The sequence below is a fragment of the Macrosteles quadrilineatus genome, unplaced genomic scaffold (assembly GCF_028750875.1).
Source record: "Macrosteles quadrilineatus isolate MER2022 unplaced genomic scaffold, UCM_ALF_1.0 Scaffold_5__1_contigs__length_97177068, whole genome shotgun sequence".
Lineage (NCBI taxonomy): Eukaryota > Metazoa > Arthropoda > Insecta > Hemiptera > Cicadellidae > Macrosteles > Macrosteles quadrilineatus.
Genome location: NW_026542598.1, coordinates 31529392 through 31557260, shown reverse-complemented (window position 1 = coordinate 31557260; position 27869 = coordinate 31529392). Strand labels below are relative to the sequence as shown.

The 27869-nt window shown below is 35.2% G+C and overlaps 1 protein-coding gene across 1 annotated transcript; it reads right to left on the bottom strand.

Moving 5' to 3' along the window:
* Positions 1-410: 410 nt before the first annotated feature.
* Positions 411-27869, bottom strand: LOC128995418 (mitochondrial DNA helicase-like). Its single transcript, XM_054420428.1, has 10 exons — positions 27523-27869; positions 26332-26534; positions 18125-18407; positions 17491-17635; positions 6823-6979; positions 5148-5297; positions 4639-4827; positions 3386-3577; positions 1854-1982; positions 411-652 (listed from the first exon to the last, which is right to left on the bottom strand). Exons 1-10 carry the CDS (start codon positions 27809-27811, stop codon positions 527-529), a joined length of 1863 nt encoding a protein of 620 aa, XP_054276403.1. The 5' UTR covers positions 27812-27869; the 3' UTR covers positions 411-526.

Sequence of the window (27869 nt, the reverse complement as noted above, 5' to 3'; positions counted from 1 at the left end):
GTATCCTATTGTTATATCTATGATCACAGTCTTTTATGATCTGTGTGTCATGCTTTGGTGTTAGAAATAAATGTATTCTTATTTTTAATAAACTTGATAATGGCATATTGTTTTATACATTGTGGTAAATTTAGTGGTGTTTGGCTACACAGCTGCTTCAATTATTTTAAAATTAAGCTGCTTGCCATTATTTTCAAGGAACCAAAATTCTGCATCTTGACCCCTTGCAAGGCAGGGGTATAGCGGCTAGTATTTACTAACATACTCCTGCCGTGCAGATTAAGCGGATTTCCATTTGCCTGATTTGATTTTCAAATAAATCTATTTCAATAACATTAGGTTTAATGAGTACCTAGGTTTGTAACTGACCAGAATCAAGAAAGGTTTCAAGAAATTGAAAAGTTAAAACGTAGTTTACAGAAAATATAATTTAGGTACCTACACTTTACAATATTTACAAGTTAGTAAAGACTCACTTTTTGGTTTAAACGCTTGGCCATAGTTTCACATTTCAAATAGATGACAATCATCTGTCATCATTGTTGTCGCTGGTTTCTTTCTTTTGTCCTTTTTTCACAGAAAAACTGAGACTGTCCTTATCAAAATCTAATGGCATCACCCCAAGATCCCCGCAATATCGGTTTTTGGCAATCTAAAACAAAATGTTATACATTATTGTTGATAGGCAGTAAAAATACATAGACTTTGTTTTGATGTTGGTAAAGAGTTATACAATCTTACTATCCTTTGGATGCTTTTTCATTGACCAGGGTCCCAGATAGACCATGTCAATAACAATCTAAATTTTTTGAACTGAAATAGCAAGCATGTTTAAGAGGCATATTATCTAAATATTTTAACGCAAATTGGTATATTTTCAAGATGTACTGATGTTTTAAACGTTTCTGATGTCTCCTGGTAGGCTGTTGAACTATTTTATTGCTGCCACTGGGAAGCTAAGGTCTTTGACATCTTTATCTTTTTGGGACGGGTAAATGAAGGGTTGAAAGAGGCTGCGCCAACCCTTTTAGTTTTAACCCTCCAAGAGTCCAGGACAAATATGTAAAGCTTAGTAAAGGTTTTAATGTTGGCCCATTTATTTCCTAATTGCAGGGGTTTTTTTTTTTTAAATGTATCTTAGAAACTTAAAAAAACACTCTAAAGCATACTGTTTTATATATATATATATATTTTTGAAAATTATGGGCTTCAATGTAATATATAAAACATAAAAAAATGTCAACAATCTTTTGGTTAACATTTTTTCAAAAATTATAAAATAAATTAAAAAAATTTAGGTTTGCGCTCAATAAATTTTTATAATTTTAGGTCTACAAATATTTTAAAATAGCCACTTTGTTCTAAATATTATGAGCATTTAAAAAATATAATCATATAAGGAAGTAAATTTCCAAATAAATAAGGTTTGTGTGAAAAACAGATTTCGCACATTTAATAATTTACACATAAATTACACTTTTTATTTGTATCACTAAAATCAACGATAAACGTAATAAAACACATTAGTCATCGATGTGAGGTTAACCAAGATGTTAACAAATATGCACGTCATCTGTCTACTACAATATGATCGGAACTAAGATGGAATGCGTCTAGAAATACACATCAGGAGAAAGCTTAGAATCTGCCGAAAACAACAATACCAATCTCATTCCAATACAATCAAATTCAGTCAGCCCCAGAGCCTTCACCCTAAACGATGTTTATAAGCCGAAAAAGTGACGCATAACACCACCGGGTATGTTGTGTGTTGCTTTTGCGATGCTTAGCACTCGGAGGGTTAAAAAATATCAAGCTCTCAAAATAAATTGAATATATTATGCTAGGTTTACCTGTAAAAACTTCTTCAATTTCAAGTTCTGAAGCGTCTTCTGCTGTATTATGAGAACATTGTCAGCCTCTTGGGTGGCTTTCACTCCACCGAACACAGAATTCATATTCAACATGTCTGCGTCTCTCTCCTAATGAACAAATATTTTTATGTCATTTGGTTTACTAAACCTTAACTCTTCCCAGTTGGGCTAAATCGTGACATAGGACGGGAAAAAATTAGAGGAAAAAATAAAAATTAATTTTCCTTATTTGTGTTTTGTTATACAAGTATAGATAAAATAAACACAATTATACACTTCATACTGTCAAAATAATTTTTTACTCGTTTTTAATTATGCAGATATATCCGCTACCCGTCCGCAAATGAGTAGAAATGCAGCTGATATATCCGCCACCCGTATTTGAAGATATGACCATGACAACGTTAGGCAATAAATAAAGAACAATATGTAAACAATAAATAAAGACAGCATAATGTTGAGCGCGAAACGTCGAGAGAGGAGCCTAGGAATACTGGTAGGTGCGCGAGAGAGGGGGGGGGTGACGCAGAAGAGGGGTTGGGGCGCGAGAGAGGGGGGAGTGCGGGGGAGAGCGCAGCCATGGAGAGAGCAGGAAAGTGGCGCCTTGGTACCGCGAAACATCTGGTTACTGCTCAAGCACCTGCCAGTCCGTCTGAAGAGAAGGCTTCCCATCCGGAACATCAAAAACCATAAGCAGATATATCCGTCACCTGTCCTTTATCGCCAAAGACTTGGGCGGATATATCCATCACTCGTCCTTTATCGCCAAAGACTTGGGCGGATATATCCGTCACCCGTCCGCGAAGGGTTAAAAAGTTCATTAAAGGGAATAAATTCATAAAAATCCAAGGTTTTTAATTTTTTAAACTTATGTTTTTAACATTTCTTCAAAGAAATATTGTTTTCAAATATTGGTTTAGCCGAATTACTGTATTAAAAATTGTTTATGATACCCGCATATAGTAAATTTTTGGTTGCTGCAGTGGCAAATAGTTTCGGCTCTTAATTTTAACCATCATCAGGCCTACAAGGTGTTAAGTAGTCACGTCATTCGAAGGTTGTCAGCAGTTCAATAAATTACACACACACAACGCAAGACACAGAATCATTGAACAGACATACTTTGACATGAAACACAAAGTAGACTAAATGACGTTGACATAAGCAAACGTGACATGGCTAAAGTAAAGTCTACACTGGCAGACAAGGTGGTCATATCGTCTTCCTCTGTCTGTTTATATTCATATTGAATTTTGTACTCGTAACGCCCTTCTAACGTAACGACACCTCTATTCCTACTGCAGTATGAAATTAAAGGTAGTGGCAACTAGGGCTTCCCTACTAATAAGAAACCAAGGGAATCTCAATCCAATTTTTTTTTTAATTTAGATTGGCTACCCACCCCATTAAGCTTCATTTTTGAGACTCCAGAAGAAACACACCAAAACATCTTTCCTGTTTTATCTCTTGACATTTGTTAAACTGTTAAAATTTCTGTAAAGTTGCATTACCTTGCGTGGGTGTATGACTAGAGTAACATGACAATTGGCTGTTGAGGCGAAGTTTCTAAATGCAGCGATTATCGAGTCTTGTCTGTAGAACCTATCTAGGCTGTTGTCCCCATCGGAAAGTCCCATCATGAACTGCACGTTGTCTATGATCACATGCGCAATATCATGTACGTAAGCTGCATGCTCAACTGCCTGTGAGAAAACGTAGAGTTTGTCAGTGAATATTTCAATTCAAATGCTGGCCGCCATTTTACTTTAGAAGAGAAAAGAGAAATTAACTTTAAAATAATGGCTCTTTTATCAATTGGTGTAGTTTGACCAACATTACCAATACAGTACAGGGTGCGGCAAAAGTCAGTATACCGAAAAAGCAGTTAAACTGTAGCTAGCATTAAACATAACTATAAAAGTATAATTTTAATGTACCTGTTAGAGAAGCTGCTCAAAGTGACCACCATCATTGTCTATACACTTGTAGCACCTTTTCAACACTGACTTACAGATTTTGTTGTCGACTAGACGTCAGATTAGATAAGTAATAACACTGAGATAATAATAGCGCGAGAGATAAACAATGACGCTCACCGGCCTGCAGCGGTATACTGACTTTTGCCGCACCCGGTACAACAAAATTATATCAGACCAAAGAGATTTCTATTCTAGTGCTTCATTTCTAGACTTTGATTTTTTTCCAACATAATTTTTTTTCTTTTTTATTCATAAAGATAAGTTAAGTTGGATTTTCCTAGCGCCGGAATTGGGGGATTTGTTCCCCATCCTCTTGTCTTAGACAATTTAATGGTACTATTTTCCTAGAAGCGGAGCGGACTGTCACTGGACGAGCGGAAAATCACTTCCCTGCACTCCATTGCCCACAAAAACACATCATCTTTAAAAATGAGTGCTCAACTCGTAAAATTTATAAATTTATAAATTTGATTTGTACAGTGGTGGATTACCCATTAGGCAAGATAGTCAACTGCCTAGGGGCTGCAGGCCTCAGGGGGCCGCAGGCAGAAAAGTAAAAATAAAACTGTTGTAAAAATAATTTGAAAAAGCATAAAAAAACTAACAAATTTAAAACCAGTTTCTTAAAATTTCAAATTTTCATAAAAAATTCACCCCCAGGTTAGAGATTGTAACCCCAGTTAAAAGTCTTGACGCCCATGGTGGGGGCGGGAGGGGGGCAAGTTTACATGTGCAGTGGCCGTTGGGGTCATAAGGTCATAATCCGCCACTGGATTTGTAGTTACCTCCATGACAACTTTGAGAGGTTGCTGGCCGTAGAAGGTCATAAAGTAGATAGGCAACTGCTGGAACAGGTCTGCCCAGTGATTGAACCTGTCCAGATGTAAGTGAAGCGGGAATTGGCACATCTGTTGAAGCATTGTTCTTGCGAGACGTTCGTTCCTTATCTCAAAACTTCCCCACAGCGTGGTCACCTGCAAGACGATTAAATACAATCAGAATGTATTGTAACTGTAAAATAATTGACTAAAAAAAATAATAATTTTGCGTTTTTCAATTTTAAATTTACAGTCTGAAAGTTGAAAGTAAGCACAAGGGATCATAAAATTATGGAAAATATTAGCAATAATCCCAAAGCCTATACAAAAATAAAAATACTTCATTTAATGGAGTTTGAACTTGCAACCCTCAAGTTTTAGTAATGGAAACAACTAAATTTGTAAGGTTTGCACTCATTTATCTTGTCAATCTGCATGTCTTCTTAATCAAGAACACAAGAGAAAACTCGGCTTACCCCTTGCATAGCCAAATCAAGGGAATATTCACTCATAAACGTTGTCTTTCCTGCGCCCGAAGGTCCTGTTAGAATAGTCATCTCCCCTCTTCGATGTCCTTTCAGGATATTGTTCAAAGCGGGGAATCGAACCCACTTCACCCCAGCAGCCTGGAATATAAAACTGTTAGGGCTTTTGGAATATAGCCACAAAGACTCTTAAATTAAAGTAAAAAAATCCTTTTATTCACAATAATTGACTAGATACAATATTTCACAGTCATTGACAGCAGCGTTTTTAGCCTTGAAAGTTAGGAAGAAGAAGAAAGATATATCTAGGGTGTTGGGGTCTAATAAGCAGGCCTACAAGTTCTAATTTTAGGCCATTATATTTTCAGTGTGTTTGCTTATCTATTATTTTATTTTAAGAAGGAGAAAAACCTAGCATAATATTTTTTACTTATATTCATAGTACTTTTATGTGAAAATATTGTTGTTATTTTTTAATTCAATTTAATTTAACATAATGGTGGGTGTACACAAGAAATAATCTTGTTGTTTTTATGCCACGAATGATTTGTAGAGTAAAACTGAATGCTAATGGAATGCAGACTAAATCCCATAAATATATATTTTATAATCAATACATATATATATTGAAGGAAAATTTCATTCGATAATATATCTTAGGTTCTCTTTGGAACTGTAGGCCTTATCAAGTAAATAAAGAAGTGCTATACAGTAGACTCCCTCTTATCCGGACACCTCTTAACCGGACATCGGTTTAACCGGACTACACTCGAGGGAAATGACATTTTTTAAACATCTTTGCCACCAAGACTGATAATTGAATATAATATAATAGGTTACGTACCTTATTCCGTCTTCAGTCTTAACTTAGTCAATGCTGGATGACTAGTTTCGGGAACAAAGTCCCATTATCAAATCCTTATTTAAAACATCAATTGAATATGGTCAAATATCCGACGTAAGTCTTCATCAATGTATACATGTAGGTTGACGACACATAAAGTTCACACATTTTACATAAATATAGTTACAAAAACAATTACGATAGGCCGGCCACATTGAGTACGGGACAAACCGACGCAGGTTACACGGCGGACACGACCAAAACCTGACCGCCTGTGGTCGTGTCCGCCGTGTAACCTGCGTCGGTTTGTCCCGTACTCAATGTGGCCGGCCTATCGTAATTGTTTTTGTAACTATATTTATGTAAAATGTGTGAACTTTATGTGTCGTCAACCTACATGTATACATTGATGAAGACTTACGTCGGATATTTGACCATATTCAATTGATGTTTTAAATAAGGATTTGATAATGGGACTTTGTTCCCGAAACTAGTCATCCAGCATTGACTAAGTTAAGACTGAAGACGGAATAAGGTACGGAAATGACATCTCTTTAACTGGACAATTTCAATCAGCACATTGGTTTAACCGGACTAGATCAGCAGGAAGTGGGTGGTACTGTAACGACTGTTCTCGAGGGAAACATTTGAGACCAGTGATTACATGTCTGAATACAATGCTCTCCTAAATTTAAGTCGAATATCACCGTAAACGGTCCATTTTAACGAGTTTTTGGGGACGTCGGCTTAACCGGAAAAACCGTTATCCGGACTGGCCTCGGTCCCGAGGAGTCCGGATAAGAGGGAGTCTACTGTAGTTACTTTTTCAATGTTCTGCAAGTGAGCCAAAACGTCCTCTCTGAGGTGGGCGAAGTGTGTGATTGACTGGTGAGATATCGGCGTGGCTCGCTGTACGATCTCCCTCAGACTACGGCCCAGCTGATGCGCCTTGTGCGGAGCCGGCTGGTCCTCGGAAGGTCTGAAACAAGAGACAACTCCAGTGATTAGTGGACAAATGAGAGAAACTCCTAGGGTAAACTGTTGTTAATTTTTGTTAAGCCTACAAACTTTGCCATAAAAGGCAATGGGTAGGTCATCTTGATTAATTGGAAGGCTAGCTGTATCAAACGTGGTTTTTTGAAAAGCAGCTCAGATAAATCATAAATTGTCCCAGCTGCAGGGATGGTCGAAAACCAAATGTTGTTGCCTGTCATCTCTGCTAAATGGTCATACCACTAAATAATGCAGCCTGGAAAATGAAATACTTTCAAGCTAAATGTGAAGAAGCCAAGTTGATACACAGAAAAACTTGGCTGGAGGTATCGGCTATGCAAGCATCAAAGACAACCAATGTTACAACAATTCTGCGCTGTTTACATCAACGACAAAGAAAGACATTTTAAAAGAATATTACTGGATGTTTATTAACGTCCCCACTAGTGAGCACTACGACTATCATGATAATTAGACCAATTCGTTAATACCAAGGCAAAAATGTAGTTCAGATTCCACTATAAACTGTAGGTCCCTTAGTTGCCATTAGCTATATGGGATATTAATTAACAGCTGTGTCTAAGAAATATGTCGGCCTTAGTCACTAACAATACAAGATCGCGACTTTCATCCTACACTCATCTCCATTCATACTTCGCTCAAAATACCTATTTTGTATGGTCGCCATTTCATTGAAGAGTCAATCCATCTGAAGTGATCCAATATAAAAATACTTGGTTGCTCGACCATTTTGTATTTTCATAATTTTTTTATATGTTATTACCCTTATAATTATGACCTCAAAAAAGTTTTTAAAATATTTTTATCTAGTTCCGTTTAGAAGTTGCGGCCATTTTTGCCAGGCCGCGCACGGCGTTTTTGGGCTTTGCAGGCATCAGCGATAAATTAAATATCTTTTTACAGAATAGAGCTAGAACAATGAGACTTGTACCATTATTTTCAGTAAAGTCCCCTCTATATATAAGGTCCTTTAAACATTTTCTCTAAAACAATCACTAATGCCTTAAAATATTCATCTTATTTTGAAAATACTTTTCAACAAAGTGCTCTTTTTAAAGCCTAGTTTTACAAAGAAGGAATAAAGTCATGGTGGAAGTAAATAAGGTGTGCTACTCAGCCGGACGAGTTTGAGACCGTTCTGCGCATCGCGACGTGACGTCACCTTGGGGGCAAACCGCTTCGCGCGCGTATATAGCTCAGCGTGACACTGCTCTATTAACATCAACATTTTGAACAGTTAGAATTGAGGAAAAATTATGAAACTTGGCATGGACATCAATTATAAGTGGACGATGCGTGTTGTGAAAAAATAGTTTGTAATTGTTAAAAATTTAAGCGTGTAATGACTCTTTATACTTGGCCTTTCTTAAAACTAAACATGTAAAAGTTAGTCGGCTACCAAATCACGTACTATTTGGTTAGAAGCATTTGACCAGCGGGAAAGTTTTAGATAAAGATCCAAATTTAACTTTCCTTCAAACTATATACCGTTAGAGGCGTTATTTCCTGAGATATGCTAAGTTATATGAGCGCGTGATCGGAGCGCGTGCTGCGAGTCAAGTCAGTTGCCAAGTACTGCATTAATCACACTCACACATTGCCATCCAACAAATAATGTAGTTTCATGAATATAGTATCAGTGATATTTTTATTCCTGTATTTATATTTTTATGTGAAAAATTGTTGTTCTGTTGACTTCAGTGTGTTTTTCCCTGTTTGAATATGGGTTATTTCGTAGTTCGCAGAGAATATATAATATTGTCTCCTCTGTGAAAAGGGTTAACGTTGACAAATTGCATTTAAAGTATTGCAAATCGTTGTTGATTAGTTAAAACCAAAGTTTGCAAATAGTGGTTTAAATCAAATCAAATCAAATCAAAACATTCTTTATTCATTATAGTTTCACATTACATGAACTTGAATAGAGTCATAAGCTAAATTCAAAATTGCTTACTGCTAATTAAATACATAAAAAGAGTACAAAAATTACTTTACTTGAACTTTTAACAAAACCATGACTTTAAGGATAACAGTATTTGGAATTCAAATTAAGTTAGGCCTAACTGTTTTTTACTAATACTAAAGAATTCTGTTACTGAGTAGCAGGGAGTTCTTAAAAAATATTCCTTTAAGAGCTTCTTGAATTTATTAAATTTTGTTTCTTTTCGGATGTGAGCTGGTATAGACTGGAGAAATTTTAGCCCTATGTAAGATGTCTTTTTAGTGTAAAATTCGAGATTATGCCGAGGTAGGTTAATTTTTAATCTGGTGTTATATACTAATTGTTCTGTTGAGCTGGATGATAGTTGGATCTGTTTTGCATAAATTATTGTTTCATAAATATAAAGACTATAAACTGTTAATATTTGTAATTCACGAAAGATGCTCTTGACTGGCTCTTTCTTTTTAAGATTTTTCATCACCCTGATAGCTTTTTTCTGTTTAATTAGTACTTTATCTAAATTAGTTTTTGTTGTTGCCCCGTATAGAACAATTCCATATGAAATATGTGAATATATTAATGAGAAATAAACAACTCTTAAAGTGTCTAAACTGCATACTCTGAACATCTGTCGCAGCGCATGGATACCGGAAGATACCTTTTTAACCACATAGTTCACATGGCCCTCCCAAGATAGATGTTTATCGATAATTAGACCAAGAAATTTTGTTTGCTTTACTTGGTTTATTCTTTCTGATTTTATGCAAATGTTTGGTTCAAAATTTTGTCTACGTTGTTTAGTGGAAAATGATATAAAATTGGATTTTTCTGTGTTAATAAGCAGATTTTTTCGGTCAAGGAATTCTTTTATGGATAAAAGACTCTCCTGAGAAAACGTTTCAATCTGTTGTTTTGATCTTCCGGGAATAAGCACATTACAATCATCAGCAAACAGACACATAGACCCGCCGTTACCAGGAATCGCTCCTGGCATACCTCTAATATAGCAGAGAAAAAGTAGAGGCCCCAGGATCGATCCCTGCGGCACCCCATATTTCAGCGTCTGATGCTGAGATCTACATTTTTCAACGTACTTTGTGTTTGCATGCTCCACAACATAATCCAGTTCAACAAATTGGTTTCTGTTTTCTAGATATTATGTAAACCATGCAAGCTCTTTTCCATAGATACCCATTTCTTTTAGTGAAGTCAACAATATACTATGTGACACGCTGTCAAATGCCCTACTAAGATCCAAAAAGATTCCTACAACATTTTATCCTCTGTCAACAGCATTTATTATAGTTTCTATGAATTCAATACCAGCTGTTATTGTTGATTTGCCCTGCCGAAAGCCATGTTGTTCTTTATCAAATAGTTGATTATTTTCCAGATATTTATAGACCTGAATGTAAACAATGCGTTCAAAAATTTTTGAAAAAACAGGTAAGAGAGAGATAGGGCGGTAACAGGAGGGATCAGTTTTATTACCTTTTTTAAAAATGGGAATTACTTTAGCCAATTTTAATTTTGAAGGAAAGATTCCTGAAATAAGAGAAGAGTTTATGATATGTGTTAGTGGTTTCTGGATAATGTGTATTGATTTTTTAACTATGATGATTGGAATTTCATCAAAACCTGCAGAGTACTTGTTTTCAAAGGAAAGGACCACTTTAGTGAGGTGTTCTTCCGTTATTGTGTGAAACTTAAATGACTTATCTGTAGGTAAAATATTTTTCTGGATATCTGTTTTTTGTGTAAGTGAAGGAGAAATGTGTGGCAATACAAGCTTTTCCACAGCTGATACAAAGAAATTATTTAAGTTGTTACTGACAGCTACTGGATGCTTAAGGAGTTTACCATTTTGCTCTATACATATCGGTATGTTGCTGGTAAAATCACTTTTTGAGTTAAGCTTTATTTCACTTTTAATTATGTTCCACGTTGCCTTAGTTTTATTAGAAGAGTGTTTTATTTTCTCATTATAAAATGTTTGTTTGGCTTGGTGTATTGATTCTTTTAGTTCCTTTTTCTTAACCTTTATCTTTTGATATGTGTCAAAATTTTGTCTTATCCTACCTAGCTTTTCCAGTTCATTTATCTCACTCTTTTTTTTAAATAACTCCTTTGAATTCCATTTACATTTACTATATCCACTATCTGCACTTAAAACTTTGGGAAAATTAACATAAAAATGTAACTAAAAATAGAAAAAAATGCATCATACTTTTTATCTACAGATGACTGGTAAACATCATACCAAGTCTCATTGCCTAAATCACTGAGAAAGGTTTTTAAGTTATTCTCTGTAAATTTTCTGTGCCTTTTCTTTGTTTTCTTTTTATTCTTACTTTTTAAATCCACAATTTCAAGAAGTTGTGCATCGTGATCAGACACATGAGTAATGATTCCGGTTACAATTAATTGCACATGATCTATATTAGTGATAATATTGTCTATTGCTGATCTAGTTTTCAGTGTAACCCTAGTAGGAAAATTTACTTTATATGACATATTATACATTCTCAAAATGCTCAAAAATCTATAATACAATGAGTTATGATTTAAAATATCTATGTTTACATCTCCAGCTATAATGATGTTTTCATATTTCTTAGTCAATATATCTAGTGTAGTTTCTAGTTTGGATAAAAAAGGATCATTGTATTTATATTCTGGAGTCCTATATACACCCATCAGTACAAAAGACATGCTTTCAACTATTACTTCAACCAAACAGCACTCAAACTCCTTCTCTGATGTTATATTTTGTATTCCTTTTAGTGCAACCTCTTTAATATTAAGTGACGAATTTGTGAGGATTAATACCCCTCCTCCAGTGGTTGTAGTTCTAGTCCAGGAAGATGCTATTTTGTAGTTTTTAATATTGAAAAATGATAAATCTGTTTCACGCATATTTATTTCTGTCAATATAATAACATCTGGTTTAATTTCATCAAGGTTTACTTCTAATATTCCAATACGAGTTGATAAATTTTGGACATTTTGGTGAAGAATTAAAAAGTTTTGAGTGCTGCTTGAATTGTAACAATTTAAATTACTACCGGTACTACATTCTTGCAAGTTTTCTCCAAAAAAGGATGCATACTATTGTTTAATACACTAGGGTTATCTATGGAAGCAGGAATTTGGGTTTCGGAGGTTGGTAGGGCATTACATTCGGAAGAAAGCAACTGCGGGGCATCACCAATCACTGCACTATTTACCCCAGAGAGAATCGACCCCCCATCACTAGACACATGCACAGGCTGCTGCTCTTGACTGGGCTGGGCAGATCCCTCCTCTAGACAAGTCTGCGAAGATACGCCGCCACTCCCTGAATGATTCTGGTCTGTCATCAAATTGGATATATCAGCTTTTCTTTGAGGTGATTGGGTAGAAATTTGCTGTTGGTCTGAGATGGTTTTGTCCACTTCTGTTTGCAGATGATCAATAACAGTTGCACCTTTGGTGTTGAAGCTCTCCTGCTGTCTTGAATATGTTTTAGCAGTATCATCTGCCCACTTGGAGGAAATAATTGTTTGCAGCTTCATTAAAAATTGAGAGTGGGAAAGACCATTTCATAGTTTTCTCTGTGCTTTTGGCTGATTGTAGGATACAATACTGATATTTGCATTTGTATATTTTTGGAATTGAAAAATATTGTTTGCAAAGTGTTCAATGTCCACTCGGTCTCGCACACACCCCATTACAGAGCAGATGAGATGATTTAGGTTTTCCTTTTTAAAAGTTTTACTCAGCTGTTCAAATGCTTCATTATAATCTTCTACTGTAGGTTTCCCATTATAATCTTCCTTCGTTACCAGGCTGAAGATTGTTGCTCCATTTTGTACTGATTGCATGGTCAGTTTAGAGTCAATGTAATCAGACTTCTTAGGTCTACCAAATTTTCTTCTGAAAGCAACAGCTACACCTGCTGACATATTTCTGCTATGGTGGAGGTCTGCTGATATGGTGTGTGCAAATGCCACCTTAGGATCACTTATGAATTGATCAAACATGTCCCACATACTGCTTTCGACAATATTGATGTGGCCCTGTTTAATAGGTGTCGAGTTAGGGAAATTCTTAACTGTTGTTGGATCGAAAAGACTCTTGATCATAATTGAAATTTGTTTCTTTCCAAATCTATTGAAGTGGAGGCCATGCCTGGTATACAGGTTACGTGGCAAATCATTTAATGGCAAAAAAGATGCGTGGCTGAATTTTTGTACAGTTTTTTTTAAGTCCATATTGAGATAGCATATCCGGTTATTTAGAGCTGGGTTATGGTGCCTGTATGGTAATCCGGAGACAATAATGTTTGTATGAGAAGTATCCTGTAAAACATTTTCAACAACACTCTGTAAATTTTTTTCTGCCTGACCTATCTCTTCATTTGACCCACCAAGAACTACCAACGTATCAGATTTAGTGAACGACTTTGTTAGTCCTTTCACATCCTTGACCACATCAGAAATTGTGGCATTTGGTTTAAAAATGCAGCTAATGTTATAACCGCTATCTGGCCATGTACTATTTAGGTGGGAAACAATGTGCCTTCCATGGCTATCGGCCACAATCAGGAGTTTAGGTCTATTGTCTGGTGGATTTTGACGACTTCTACTCTGTAAAGGTAAATGAGTGGGAATACTTACAGTGGGTTTTTTGTTAGCATTTACCGTATTAGATTGACTACTTTTCAATTTCTTAATTTCTTTCTCTAGAAATATAATCTGCTTGTGTAAGGATTCTACTTTTAAATCAGGTTTTACTTCCTTCATAATTGTCAGTAAAGCATCCTTTTCAATAGACAATCTATTATTTAAGACATATGCAACATATGATCTTTTTCTGATAAGGTCACCTTCAGTTAGTTTTAGTTTACCAAGATAATCTACATCCAGACATGAGTCATCACTCATGATGTCTAGGATCAAACTTTCGATAGCGAAAATTGAGTATATGGCACTATATAGATAAATATAATATAAATATAGATAAGTATATAGATAAATAATAAATGATCTTTAACGCAAAGGAATGTATTTAACGTAGTATATAAAATAAAATGTACTCTGTTAAAGAATAAGTTGGTGATTAAACATTGTACCTATTTATAATCAGGTTAAAATGTAAAATTGTTTCACTCATGTAATACCATGATAAAAAAATTGTATATTCCAGTTTAATTTGACAGCTAGGATCCTATTTCACTGGGGTTGTTATCTATGTCGCAACTTTGGCTCGGAAGCGGGGGTGTGTGCGGGGGATGATCACGTGTTGTTTGTTTTTTTCGTTTCGGTGTTCACCGCGAGTTGCAGTAGATGTCAGTTTTCCATAGGGCACGCATCTTTCTACAAAAATGTCAAACAAATATCAAAATCAAACAAATCAACAGGAGGCTAAGACAATGCAATTTTGCTAGTGGCAAAAAAATAAAATTTCTAAAGAAACTTAAAAAAGTTTAGAAAAATCCAGAGGTGATGAAATGTTTAATTTTTTAGATATTTACTTTCAGGTCTCAAATACTTTTATAAGATTGCAAAATGTAATAAAATATGCTTTTGGTTAAGGAAATGTTATTCGTTTCCGATCCTACAAATTTTATGGCACTGTTATCAAAGAGAGTTAATTTGTATAAAACCGAAGATGTTGCAACGCATTTTAATGTAAAACTTATTATATCTGTCACATGTTAATATTGCATATTTCATTTAAAATGTAGAATACAAAGTATATCCTTATAACATGTAGCTACAGTGTTTTGGATAATAATGCGTGGCCTTGTTATCCAATAAACGGTGGCATCGGCTGAGCGCGCGCTCCGTTGCCGCTTGATATAATTCTTCGTAGCTAAAAAAGTAATTCTTTTATCGAAATCCAACCGATACTACAGTTAAATTAGAACCTTTCCCTAAAACTTTCCCGCAGGTCTGATAAACCTGACCAAATAATACGTGATTTGGTAGCCGACTAACTTTTTTGTGTTCGTATGAAAAAGTTTGAAGTTTGATTGGTGGTTGAATGGTTTTTATTTCAAATAAATTAATAAAATTTAAATCATAAGCATCCTATGTTAATAGTCCATGACTATGCAAAGTTTCAGGAATTTTTATCCGTTCTTACTATTAAAAATTACAATTTTATTAGAGCAGCGTCACTGCTCGATATGGTCGCGAGGCAAGTTTGCCCCCAAGGTGACGTCACGATACCCCTCCCCGCACCGCCTGCAGCCGGCTACGATGCGCAGTAGCACACCTTATTTACTTCCACCATGGAATAAAGTACCATAGCTAATGATTTTTATCCTGTAAGATATGGTAAAATACTTGCATATGTCAGAATATTAAGTCTGAATTCAATCTCCTTAACTTTTTATAAGCTACTAAAATTTAAATTTTCCAATTTTTCAAAAGTTTGAAGTACAATATTTCTGGTGGGGCAAACTATAAAAATCCAATTTTTACATAAGTGATGTGCCTATATAGTAGGAACATACAGCAAAAATTTCAATGTTGGTATTTGATCCTAAGCCGAGTTATACAATTTTGAATTTAAAGGAAATTTCAACTTTTGCGCCAGCTTAATCACCAGATTTAAGTGGTATAGAAAATCTATATACACAATATAGTAACAATGCAACAGTAAACTTGTTACATAATTAAAAGCTAGAATATGTCCAGAAAAAATTATCAAGAACCAAAGTGGTTATAAATGGAAATAAAATATAAAAACAAAAGCGTTCGGTTCTATCTTAAGGATTTACAGTCAACGGTTCTATGTAACTTAAATGGACTGGATTTACTTAGCGTTCAAGAAGACTCATCCAGAGTGTCAGTGTCATAGCCTACATATGATAAATTACAAAAACTTTGGCAGATCAAAATGTTGTGAGCTGCTGCCTAAGTGGTGCATTTTGGCTGGACCCTCAGGTACACATTCTGTGTGTATGTGTGTACCACCAATATGTAAAATAAATTATGATGGTGCCAACCTAATGTTAACTACAAACAGTAACTGGAGTTAATAGCATTTGACACTTATGGGTAGGTAAGGTTGTATGGTGGGAAACTGTGTCCAGGAACAGGAACTCTACTTGAAATGTTGATGGATTCATAGAAGGATCAACCAGATAGTATCGCGTTTAAGCAGTGAGTTACAACAGACCGAGTAGAAATGATCACAGTAATAAAAAGCCCATAACCATTCAGTCATACTAATTAGTGTCACATACTATTAACTCCAGTCTCCAGTTACTCTTTGTAGTGGCACCATCAATCATAAAATTTACATATTGGTGGTACACAAGCACAACCACAGAATGTGTACCTGAGGGTCCAGCCAAAATGCACCACTTAGGCAGCAGTTCACAACATTTTGATCTGCCAAAGTTTTTGTAATGTATCATATGTAGGCTATGACAATGACACTCTGGATGAGTCTTCTTGAACGCTAAGTAAATCCAGTCCATTTAAGTTACATAGAACCGTTGACTGTAAATCCTTAAGATGGAACCAAACGCTTTTGTTTTTATATTTTATTTCCATTACTAACCACTTTGGTCCTTGATCTTTTTTCCTGTACATATTCTAGCTTTTAATTATGTAACAAGTTTACTGTTGCATTGTTACTATATTGTGTATATAGATTTTCTATACCACTTAAATCTGGTGATTAAGCTGGCGCAAAAGTTGAAATTTCCTTTAAATTCAAAATTGTATATCTCGGCTTAGGATCAAATACCAACATTGAAATTTTTGCTGTATGTTCCTACTATATAGGCACATCACTTATGTAAAAATTGGATTTTTATAGTTTGCCCCACCAGAAATATTGCACTTAAAACTTTTTGAAAAATTGGAAAATTTAAATCTTTAGTAGCTTATAAAAAGTTAAGGAGACTGAATTCAGACTTAATATTCTGACATATGCAAGTATTTTACCATATCTTACAGGATAAAAATCATTAGCTATGGTACTTTATTCCTTCTTTGTAAAACTAGGCTTTAAAAAGAGCACTTTGTTGAAAAGTATTTTCAAAATAAGATGAATATTTTAAGGCATTAGTGATTGTTTTAGAGAAAATGTTTAAAGGACCTTATATATAGAGGGACTTTACTGAAAATAATGGTACAAGTCTCATTGTTCTAGCTCTATTCTGGAAAAAGATATTTAGTTTATCGCTGATGTCTGCAAAGCCCAAAAACGCCGTGCGCGGCCTGACAAAAATGGCCGCAACTTCTAAACGGAACTAGATAAAAATATTTTAAAAACTGTTTTGAGGTCATAATTATAAGGGTAATAACATATAAAAAAATTATGAAAATACAAAATGGTCAAGCAACCTTCATTGGATCACTTCAGATGGATTGACCCTGAAAGAAAAGTATTAAATCTTAGATTAACAACGAATGACAATGAATAAATTTGGCCAAAACAAAAGACATGCGATAGGTTCCAAACAAGTGAAAAAGATGGACAAAGATGGTAAAATTTTGTAAATCTAGTAACTTTAAATAACATTAACGCACCTGACAAAATAACACCTTTCTTCGTTCAGCTTTTTCGAAAATTGCTTTGCTGATTCCCAATGGCCCTCTTCATTGTCAAACCAGAGAATAATTTTATTATACTTCTCTAATACTGGTAGAATTTCTTGAGGTAGACTTGTTATTCCTACAATTCAGACAATTTAACTATATTATAAATACTCATTGTTGAATACAATTGTTATTAGCAGGTTTCAAGTTGAAACCACGAATGAAGAATAAACATACCTAACTAAAACTTTGAAAATTTGTCAAAGACAATACAGTACAGCTTTTAAACTGTAATTTCAATTGGAGACACCATTACCTTCAGACCTATTGAGAGGGTGTGATTTTTTTTTAATCTCAGATATAATTCAAATACTTCTAAAGCTTCTATAGTAAAGCTTACTGAGTTACAAATTGAAATGATTCTCGCTTCCGTTATTATTTTAGCTAAATCACTTTTACACTCGACTTGCTGTTATACATAGGTAGGCTTTCCATAAATATGTTTGCTATTGTGAGATTCACTACAGTAGGTCTATAATTTTTCGAAGGTGTTACCCAGCTTAAGACTAGTATTTAGCCTCAAACTTACCACAATAAACTTTTAATAACGAAACCACCATCTTACCATGAGGAAGACAAATAATATCAGACTTAATCTTGCAACCAGTGAGAGCTAGCATGTCTTTTACACTATGTACTAAGATGGCTTCCTTCTTCTGCGAGTTTCTCTGGCCTTCCACGATCAAAAGGCCTTTACACTCCATGTTGGGAATTGTAGTCTCATACCCATCTTGTGTCAGCTCCTTCACACCTACAATGTGTCCGCAGTTCTTCAACGGAATGTACATGTGAGATCTGCTTTTATTCACAAGTGGATCCAACGCAAGAAGATGTTCATGAGAAACACCCTGGAAAAATATTACATTTTGTTATGCTTTATTAAAATCATACGAACTGGTGTTGCAGCCAGACAGATTTCCTGATAATTGGACATTTATTTACACTTAAAGAAGTGTGGAGTAGTCCATCAAACCATGTGTAACTTGTTTTTTTTTTTACTTTCAATTCTTTTCATATTTTTTAAACCATAAACCTAAGGTACAGTTTTAGTATTACTCTCAAGGGGGCGCTTCCGGAGTTTAGCGCCGCACGTTAAGATTTAGTAAAAAAAACTACTTAACTGGTGTCCCCAGTCATGGCCGACTCTCTAATTGAAATGCCACATTCCTGGATTTACCCAAAACAATAATTTATACAACCACCCTTCTCCTACATTTAAATAGTAAAGTAAAATATTTGCTCAACTAGACTATGTAAAATACCGGTAATCTTAACTTTCATTTGAGCCGCCCCAGTATATTTAAGGTGGTTTTTAATTCAACGGTTTATTTTGAGGGAGTTTCTTTCACCAACTCTGCTGTGTTAACACTCCTATGTTGTTAATATCCTATGTGCACAATAGACCTAGTAAATAACATAGGATAAACCCCGTTAATCTTCAATACTGGGTTTTAAGTAGGTTAGTAGGCCCTACACCAATCTTACATTGAGACACCATTCAATTTTACAACTAAGTCTAATCATGCTTGTAATCTGAATGCTATGGTTTTGGGTTTGTCACCTCACAGTGTACAGTTCAAGTTACAGTTTTGTTCATGGAACATATGGAACATTGGCACTAAAAGGGGTAGAGAATAGTAGGACTAGGAAGCTACTTACAGTAGACCCCCTCTTAACCGACCCTAATGGGACCGGACCTAGGTCGGATAACGCAAAAGGTCGGATAAAACAGGCAATCCCTAAAATCATAACATGATGTAGTGCTATTCATTTGGAATTATCTATATATTAATTTGAAACTGTTTTTCTTTGTGACAGCTATTTTGAGAGAACGGCTGGGCGTAGAAACTCGGTAGAGGTGTCTAAAGAAAGGTCTTGGTCTGTAGATGAGCCATCAAAAGAAAAACATGGAGAATTCCCTTGGGGCTCTGCCCCAGTGGCCTTTAAATTCCCATCCCATGTTATTCTTATGGAGGAAAAAGAGGTTTTTGTCACAGCTAATTTGAGAGAACGGCTGGGCGTAGAAACTTGGTAGGGGTGTCTAAAGAAATGTATTGGTCTGTAGGTGATACCTCAAAAGAGAAACGTTGTAAATTTCCTTGGGGCTCTGCCCCAGAGGCCTTTAAAGTTCACTCTGCAATTTTGTTTACATTCCGACCATACGGATAATTTTACACTACTTTTAATGAACCAGCTGTTAATATTAAAATTGTATTCAAAGGTCTACTGAAACTGTCAAAATACTGTTTACATTATTATTTATGATTTTAAATGGATTCTCCACTGCTTGGCAAGTTTTTTATAGTTTCAACAAAATGATGAATTTATGATACATTTGAAATAATTTGTTCAAAAATCTATGCTTTATTGCTCTTAGAAAATTTTAAATTATGAATTAAGTGTGACTTATCAATTTCAAAGGAACATATAACTATTCCTTATCGGGTTAGCTTATACATATTGTAAGGTTGACACTTGCCTTTTTTTCCTACTTTCAATCACCATTTATTTTTAAATTCAAGAAAGAACACCTGAGATTCATTTATTGGTATAACAGTTTTTGATAATCGGGTTGAAAATTGTGTCATAGATGAGTGTGTTGAGGATGAGAGCTGTGTTCAAGTTTTGGAATAGACTAACTACGGAGTCTATGGTTTTGGTAAAGTAGGTGAACTAATGTCAATTCAGGTATTTAAAAAAAAATGTGTACACAGTTTTGACTTTGATGTACACATGTAGCTAGGTTGAACAACGCATCTAAACCTCACTACATACAAAACATTCGGAAACACAACAGTGTCATCACATCTCATCGCATTTGCATAATTTGTTACCAATGCTGGACTAGGTTATGGATTTGGTTCCGCAAATGTTCAAGATTTGTGATAAAATTTCCTACAATTATGGATTCGTGGATTGATGCATTCCAATCCACGAAATACATGCACAGCTTTATGTGATCTATATGGCCAAGGCAAAACTACCCCATAAGTTAATGAATTATCAAGTAAGAACAGGATGATTAAATACATGGGTCGATGTGGCAAGAGAAGGATTTAAAATTTCTGAGATCGAAGTAAGAATGTTACTGCTTTCTGGAGAATCAGATATTTTTATAAAAAAAAAGATGAAGATTTACTTATAAATCCGGATACAATCTGAATGATTTTCCTAAAGCAGATGGAATTAGTGGTTAGTAATAAATATTGACTCTTTCCGTAACATGATAGACTAATAATTATATGAACTCATTCTCCCATATAGTGAATGTGGCTTTGGTATGAAACAAACTCATAAACAAACAATTAGCCTATAAGACTCCTAAAAAACCTTTTGGGCAACCTAAAGCCGATAAAAAGAAAGGTAGGAAATATTGTGTTAAACGAATTCATCAATCACGTTTTTTAGGGAACACAATCGTCATACTTATTATTGCTTATCCTCCCTTCACATAACTAAGATTTTAATGACTTCACTCTATCCAACGCAGTTAGCTGAATTTACATAAAACCTCAAGATTAACCGTCGATTTCGACGGGGTTCCACTAGTATAATCATTATTTTGAAGTCATACTAGCATTATTTATAAAATAAACTACTCTTATCTCCTTTTTACTTTCTCCCCCTATACCACAGTATATGGAGAAAGTATTGTTTTCGTCAAAATTTTCGAGTTTGAGTTTTGAGTGGATATATTCGTTTTGGGTCCCCCTGGACCCAAAAAAGTGGTTTTCGAAGTGATGTCTGTGTGTGTGTGTGTCCGTGTGTGTGTCTGTGTGTCTGGATGTGTACAGAGCTAGAGACTACACCTGTGGTCCGATTTTGATGAAATTTGGTATGTAGGTTCTAATCCATGGTATCTCCAGGCGTTTTTTTCATTTTTTTGAAATTTTGATTTTTAATGGGGATTTTCCCATAAAAACCCATAAAAAACCGGAAAAATAGGATTTTCTCAAAAATGGCCCGAACGATTTTGATAAAAATTTAGTATCTTATAGCCCTTTAAATTCTTAACAAAATGGTACAAATCCCATTTCTGTAAAAATTACGGTTCAAAAGTTATGGTAAATTATGTTATTTTCCCATAAAACCCCCATAAAATAACAAAAAGTTGGGTTTTAGACAAAAATCCGGTTTTGATTTAACATACTATGTCATGGTCCTTACAATTTTGATAGTTATTTTTCATTTTTTATAAATTTTGATTTTTAATGGGGATTTTCCCATAAAAGCCCATAAAATAATGGAAAAAAAGGATTTTCCCAAAAATGGCTCGAAGGATTTTGATAAAAATTTAGTATGTTTTAGTCCTTTATATTCTAAACAAAATGGTACAAATCCCATTTCTGTAAAAAGTATGGTTCAAAAGTTATTGTAAATTATATTATTTTCCCATAAAAACCCCATAAAATAACGGAAAATAAGATTCTCCCTAAATTGGCTCAAACGATTTTGATAAAAATTTAGTATGTTATAGTCCTTTTAATTCAGAAGAAAATTGTACAAATCCCATTTCCGTATATTTACTCTCACCGCTTACACATGATAAAGGTTGTTGACAAACTTATGGGAGAAAGTATGTGTCAGAATGCTGATACCCTTTATTCATATTGGTAGAAAAGTCACAAATAAACGCAAAACACGGTTAAGTCAAATAGGCCTACTTTCAGTGGAATATATTATAATACTAGGCAAGAGTCAATAAAATTCCTATTTTAATAAATTTAGTACTGCAATGTATTAATTGATGCTTTCCAAATACATTGTAATACAGTACAGAACCTTTTGTTGACATTAGATACAAGCGACCATTTTGTTACAAGACAGGACGTTTATTTATAGCCTCTCACTGGAGTCTCGAGGCACAAAAACTATCTTGACCTTGGATTGGTTAACCCCCCATCCCTACAAGTTGCGTTGTTTGTTTACTCCGGCGATAAGATAATCAGTTCTCAAAATCGTGACGCACTTTATGATGTTATAAGTTTGCCGCGCAGATAAGTCAAATACAGATATACCTACGAACGAAGATGACAAACTGACAATAGGCTATGCTATATTTTTTGTGATCTTCACAAGATAACTTATTGTTAGTCATATCCTGTGGAGATAAGCGTATGGTTCAGTTCTCATCGCCCAGCGTGGGAGCGGAAATGCCGAGATTCCTAGAAAGCGGCGGTTAAACCGAGCTGCTCTCAAAGCAAGGTCGGTTAAAGCAAACTGCATTATTTTACGATCAAAGGCGGATAATCCGAGTATCGGTTAATACGAGGTCGGTTAAGAGGGGGTCTAATGTACTTCACAACCAAAAACCCATTGCAAAAATGTAATAAAATGGTATTTTTAATATCTCTTGAATTTTTACTTTTGTAATTATAATAAATCCCAATAATCCACAAAGGAGATAATAATTTTACCAAGGCTTTTTATAGTATCTCAACGATATGTTATTTGGCAATCTTATACGTTTATCAATGTGTTAAAATATAAACACTTATGCTATAGAATAATAATTAATAGTTAGTGTTAAATCAAGCATCAACAACATGCTAACTTACTTATTTTTACATTAACTTATAACAACTTTTGATATAAACCTATCTAAACAAAAGTAGGCTACAAATGTCTTTGATTATCCTAAAAAAATATACCTACACCGCACATGACCACGACATATTTCATCAATGATAACATAATGTAGCCGCCTACCATACCGTACATGGTAATGCTCATTTCACACTATAAGGTTTTCAACGCACGGTTGTACAGGTAATTTATTTTAGTAGTGGAAAGAAGAGTATGAGAGATTTCATACTACACGGTTATGGCTACGGCAAAAAACCGTGCGTTCTTGTAGCCGTCCACTGCCACTGAACCGGATGATTGTTGCAACGTAGCCGTGCATCAGTTGCACATATAGGTTAGTTAAATGCAAGCTTTCATACTGCACAGCTTTTAATCAAACAGGAGCCCACCAGCTGAGTGCAAATAGATCAGCTGTAGCAATGTTTATTATTTTTTACTGACCTGACAATTGGTCGCTGTTTATTTTTATTGTGATGTTGTAATCACATTTATCTCACCCCACACTCAAAAACCGTGTAATGTGAAAGAAACAAAGACACAACGTAACGTTGTACTGTTTTCAACCAAACAGCGGAAACTGTATGGTGTAAAAGGAGCGTAAGTGATGTCATAATAATATTCAGCTTGCTATGAATAAATAGCTAGGCCTAATAGATGAGTGAACGAAGTGAACGAATCTATGTATCGTGTATAGCAGAGTTGGAGAAAAGTTGTCTGTGAGTCCGTGAGTGTGTTCGCACCTAAAACTCAAGAACCGTTGCAATTATAGCGTTCAAATTTTGCACAAATAGTTATGACACCAGTGTAAAGACACCATTAAAATTCTAGACGATTCCGCTCAGTAGTAATTATAAAATACTTAAAAAACATTTTTAAATTTGTCCCATAAGAATAACATTAGGAGCTACCTTCTTCTTCTTTTTATTTGTTTACGTTTTGCGACCAACAAGTTTGTTGTCTACTTAAGACAGAGAGAACGACTTTTACTCCTCTTTCATTCATGGAGTAAACAGTTTGGTGTCTATGAATATATATCATTATAATTTCACAGCTTTCAGAATAATGTTATTTAAGCTAATTAAATTTCACAACTTTCAGAATAATAAATTTAACTTAACAATATTAGTCGGCAGTTATATACCGTTTATGTTCAGTATTAAAATTCACCTTTAAATTAAAAGTATATAGGTATGTATGTATTTAGAACAAAGCAGCTTTTTACATTATTCAATTTAATGTTGGCATTGAATATTAAATTTTCAAAGATGTTGGTATATTTTTATATTAAAATGCTATGCGAAGGGGGGTGGGAAACAGGTCCCCGACGTAGAGGAAGCGGAAAGGTGAGCAGTGAAAAGAAAGGAGTACGGAAACCCTTTATGACTGTTAAATTAACGTATCGGTAATACTTAAGGGAAAGAAATAGGTCCACGATGTAGGAAGTGGTGAAGGAAGTAGTCAATGTGAGCAGTCCGGAGTGTGGGAAGCCTTTATGACAATTAGAATAATGTATCTGCAATTCTAAAAATGCTATGGGAAGGGAGGGAAATAGGTCCACAACACTTAGGAAGTGGTGAAGGAAGTAGTCAAGGCGAGCAGTCCGGATTGTAGAAACCCTTTGTGGCAGTTAGATCAAGATACGTGCAATACTGAAATGCTATAGGAAGGGAAGGAAACAGGTCCACGACGTAGGAAGCGGTGATGGAAGTAGTCAAGGCGAGCAGTCCGGAGAGTAGACACTCTTTGTGACAGTTGGATTAATATACCTGCAGTACTAAAATGCTATAGGAAGGGAGGGAAACAGGTCCACGACGTAGGAAGTGGTAATGGAAGTAGTCGAGGGGAGCATTCTGGAGTGTAGAAACCCTTTGTGACAGTTAGATTAGTGTAACTGCAATATTAAAATGCTATGGGAAGGGAGGGAAAAAGGTCCACGACGTAGGAAGCGGTGATGGAAGTAGTCGAGGCGAGCAGTCCGGAGTGTAGAAACCCTTTGTGACAGTTAGATTAATATACCTGCAATACTAAAATGCTATAGGAAGGGAGGGAAACAGGTCCACGACGTAGGAAGCAGTGAAGGATGTAGTCAAGGTGAGTAGTCCGGAGTGTAGGAACCCTTTGTGAAAGTTAAATTAATCTATTTAACATTTTAAAATGGTATAGGAAGGGAGGGAAACAGGTCCACGACGTAGGAAGCGGTGAAGGATGTAGTCAAGGTGAACAGTCCGGAGGGTGGGAATCCTTTGTGAAAGTTAAATTAATCTATTTGAAATTCTAAAATGCTATAGGAAGGGAGGGAAACAGGTCTACGACGAAGGAAGTGGTGAAGGAAGTAGTCGAGGCGAGCATTCCGGAGTGTAGAAACCCTTAGTGATAATTAGAATAATGTACAGTGTCTGCAATTATAAAAATGCTATGGGAAGGGAGGGAAACAGGTCCACGACGTAGGAAGTGGTGAAGGGAGTAGTCGAGGCGAGGAGTCCGGAGTGTGGGAACCCTTTGTGACAGTTAGATTAATGTATCTGCAATACTAAAATGCTATGAGCAGAGAGGGAAACAGGTCCACGACGTAGGAAGTGGTGAAGGAAGTAGTCAAGGTGAACAGTGCAGAGTGTGGGAACTCTTTGTGATTAACTCTTTGTGATGGGAACTCGTTGACAGTTAGATTGTTGTATCTGCAATAATAAAATGCTATGAGAAGAGAGGGAAACAGGAAATACATTACGTATATTACCAATGACTTTGGTTAATTAATGTACAAGAAGTTAGGATTTTTGTTGACTGAGATTTAGTTTTTTTAAGAGGTTGGCACTGGCAGCCTCTTTTAACCTTGCATTTGCCCGTCCACATAGACTAAGCGCCCGTGCGTGGATCGTTTACAGCAAAGCAAGGGGTGAGCCGGTACAGGACAAAGGTGAACTGAAATTTAGTGGCTGTGACCAGGATCCGAACCCACGACATCGCTGCCTTGGGCCCGAAGTCCACGTGACGCTACCGACTGAGCCACCGACTCACCATTATTTGCCCCGACTCATGGGTTGATTTGCCGATACAAATAACATTTTTGTGTTCACCAGTGACACCGGTAAGTATGCTAGGTTTGGGTGGACTCTTTCATTATTGCGCTCATGTTCACTCATCCCGTTTCACGCAGAATAAGCGTACTACTAGTTAAAAGTTGTTTACCTTCAGCTGGAACTTTTGTACAATTTCCTCTAAATCAATATGTGAGAGTAACTTCAAGTCCTCAGATTTTTCACATATTGTTGTCCATCGAGAGGGAGCGATCATTGGTTTATCTTTTGGCAATGAATCAGCATCTTTCTTTAGTGCCTTTTCTAGAGAATCCCATGATCCACTAGCATTGCATTCACTGCAGAAAAAGTAGCCTTAAAAACATAAATTGAGTTTAGTTTTTAATTTAATATCAGACTGAGACAAATGTAAAACAAAATAGGTATGTTCATGTTTCTTACATTGGTAGGTCAAACCTTATTTGGTTGCACTTAAGTTTACGGCCCACAGTCACTCGATTAAAATTCTCGATTAAACTACCGATTTATCGATTATTTTGTTTGATTGTAGGCCTAAATATCTGATCCATATTCCTTCTGTTTTAATATCTTCAAACGCATTTAAATTACAATCTATTGACAACGGATCTTGTTTAGGCAAAAACAATTAGGTAACTTAAAGAATAGAATAGAATAGATTTATTGGTCATTCAGTAATTACACTATAATTACAATCGACTTCGGACTACAGGCCCTATATGGATTAAAAAATGAAACTGCTCTACACAAAACTAACATAACCAACCAAACATTCTGTACCATTTCAAAATTCCATTTGATAACAGAAACAGGGCTGCACTTTACTTTAGGTCCTACACTCATTCGAATGAAAATATCGATCATTCGATATATCATTTGGTTAGTTAGGTTAGGTTAACCTTACCTAACTAACCAAATGATATATCGAATGAAACAATCGATCAATCGATATATCGATCGATATTTTAATTCAAATGAGTGTAGGACCTAAAGTAAAGTGCAGCCAGAAACAGCATGTGGGGAATATCGAACAGAATTTTGAAATGTTGCAGCAGCTTTGGTTAGTTATGTTAGGTTAATTTAGAACAGTTTCATTTCCATAACATTTTTTTAAATACTTTAATGACTTATAAACAATAACAAAAAAGAAACTTAAGTAAACAATAAAAAAATAACAAAGTAAAGTCGATAAATTAATGGATTGAACAATCAAATGAAATAATCAATATATCGATAGTTAAACTAAAGTGCAGCCCTCCCTTTTTTTAAATGGTAGGTAACTTAAGCATCCTATAGAATTCAGCAAGTTGGCTGACTTACATACCTGTTACTTTGTTGATGAAGATTTTACCATCCGTTTTTCTATTATTTTTACAATTAAGACAGGTTGTTACAAGGCAAGTGTAGCCGTCCTTTACAGTAAACTTTTTTATTTGCAGTGTTCGTTTTATATGCGATAAAGAAATATTTGACAAGGGAAACAAAAAGGAAGAATATCTTAAAAAGTTCTGCTTTTTAAAAGGGATTGTTCTATTAACATTAAATAACAAACCAAAAAACCAAGTGTTAGATAGATCTGTCGTAAGAAATTTACAGTAGCGTAATTGTCTCATCGTCTAATATTTTATTAACATCTCAACATCGATTGATCTATCCATGAATCTATACATA

Bases quoted from the DNA above. Each gene is read 5' to 3' on its own strand.
- LOC128995418 (XM_054420428.1), bottom strand. From the start codon at position 27,811: ATGAGACAATTACGCTACTGTAAATTTCTTACGACAGATCTATCTAAC. The intron at 1,983-3,385 runs GTAATGCAACTT...TTTGTTCATTAG, and splicing joins TAGTCATACACCCACGCAAG to GAGAGAGACGCAGACATGTT. The intron at 653-1,853 runs GTAAACCTAGCA...ATTTTGTTTTAG, and splicing joins AATTGAAGAAGTTTTTACAG to ATTGCCAAAAACCGATATTG.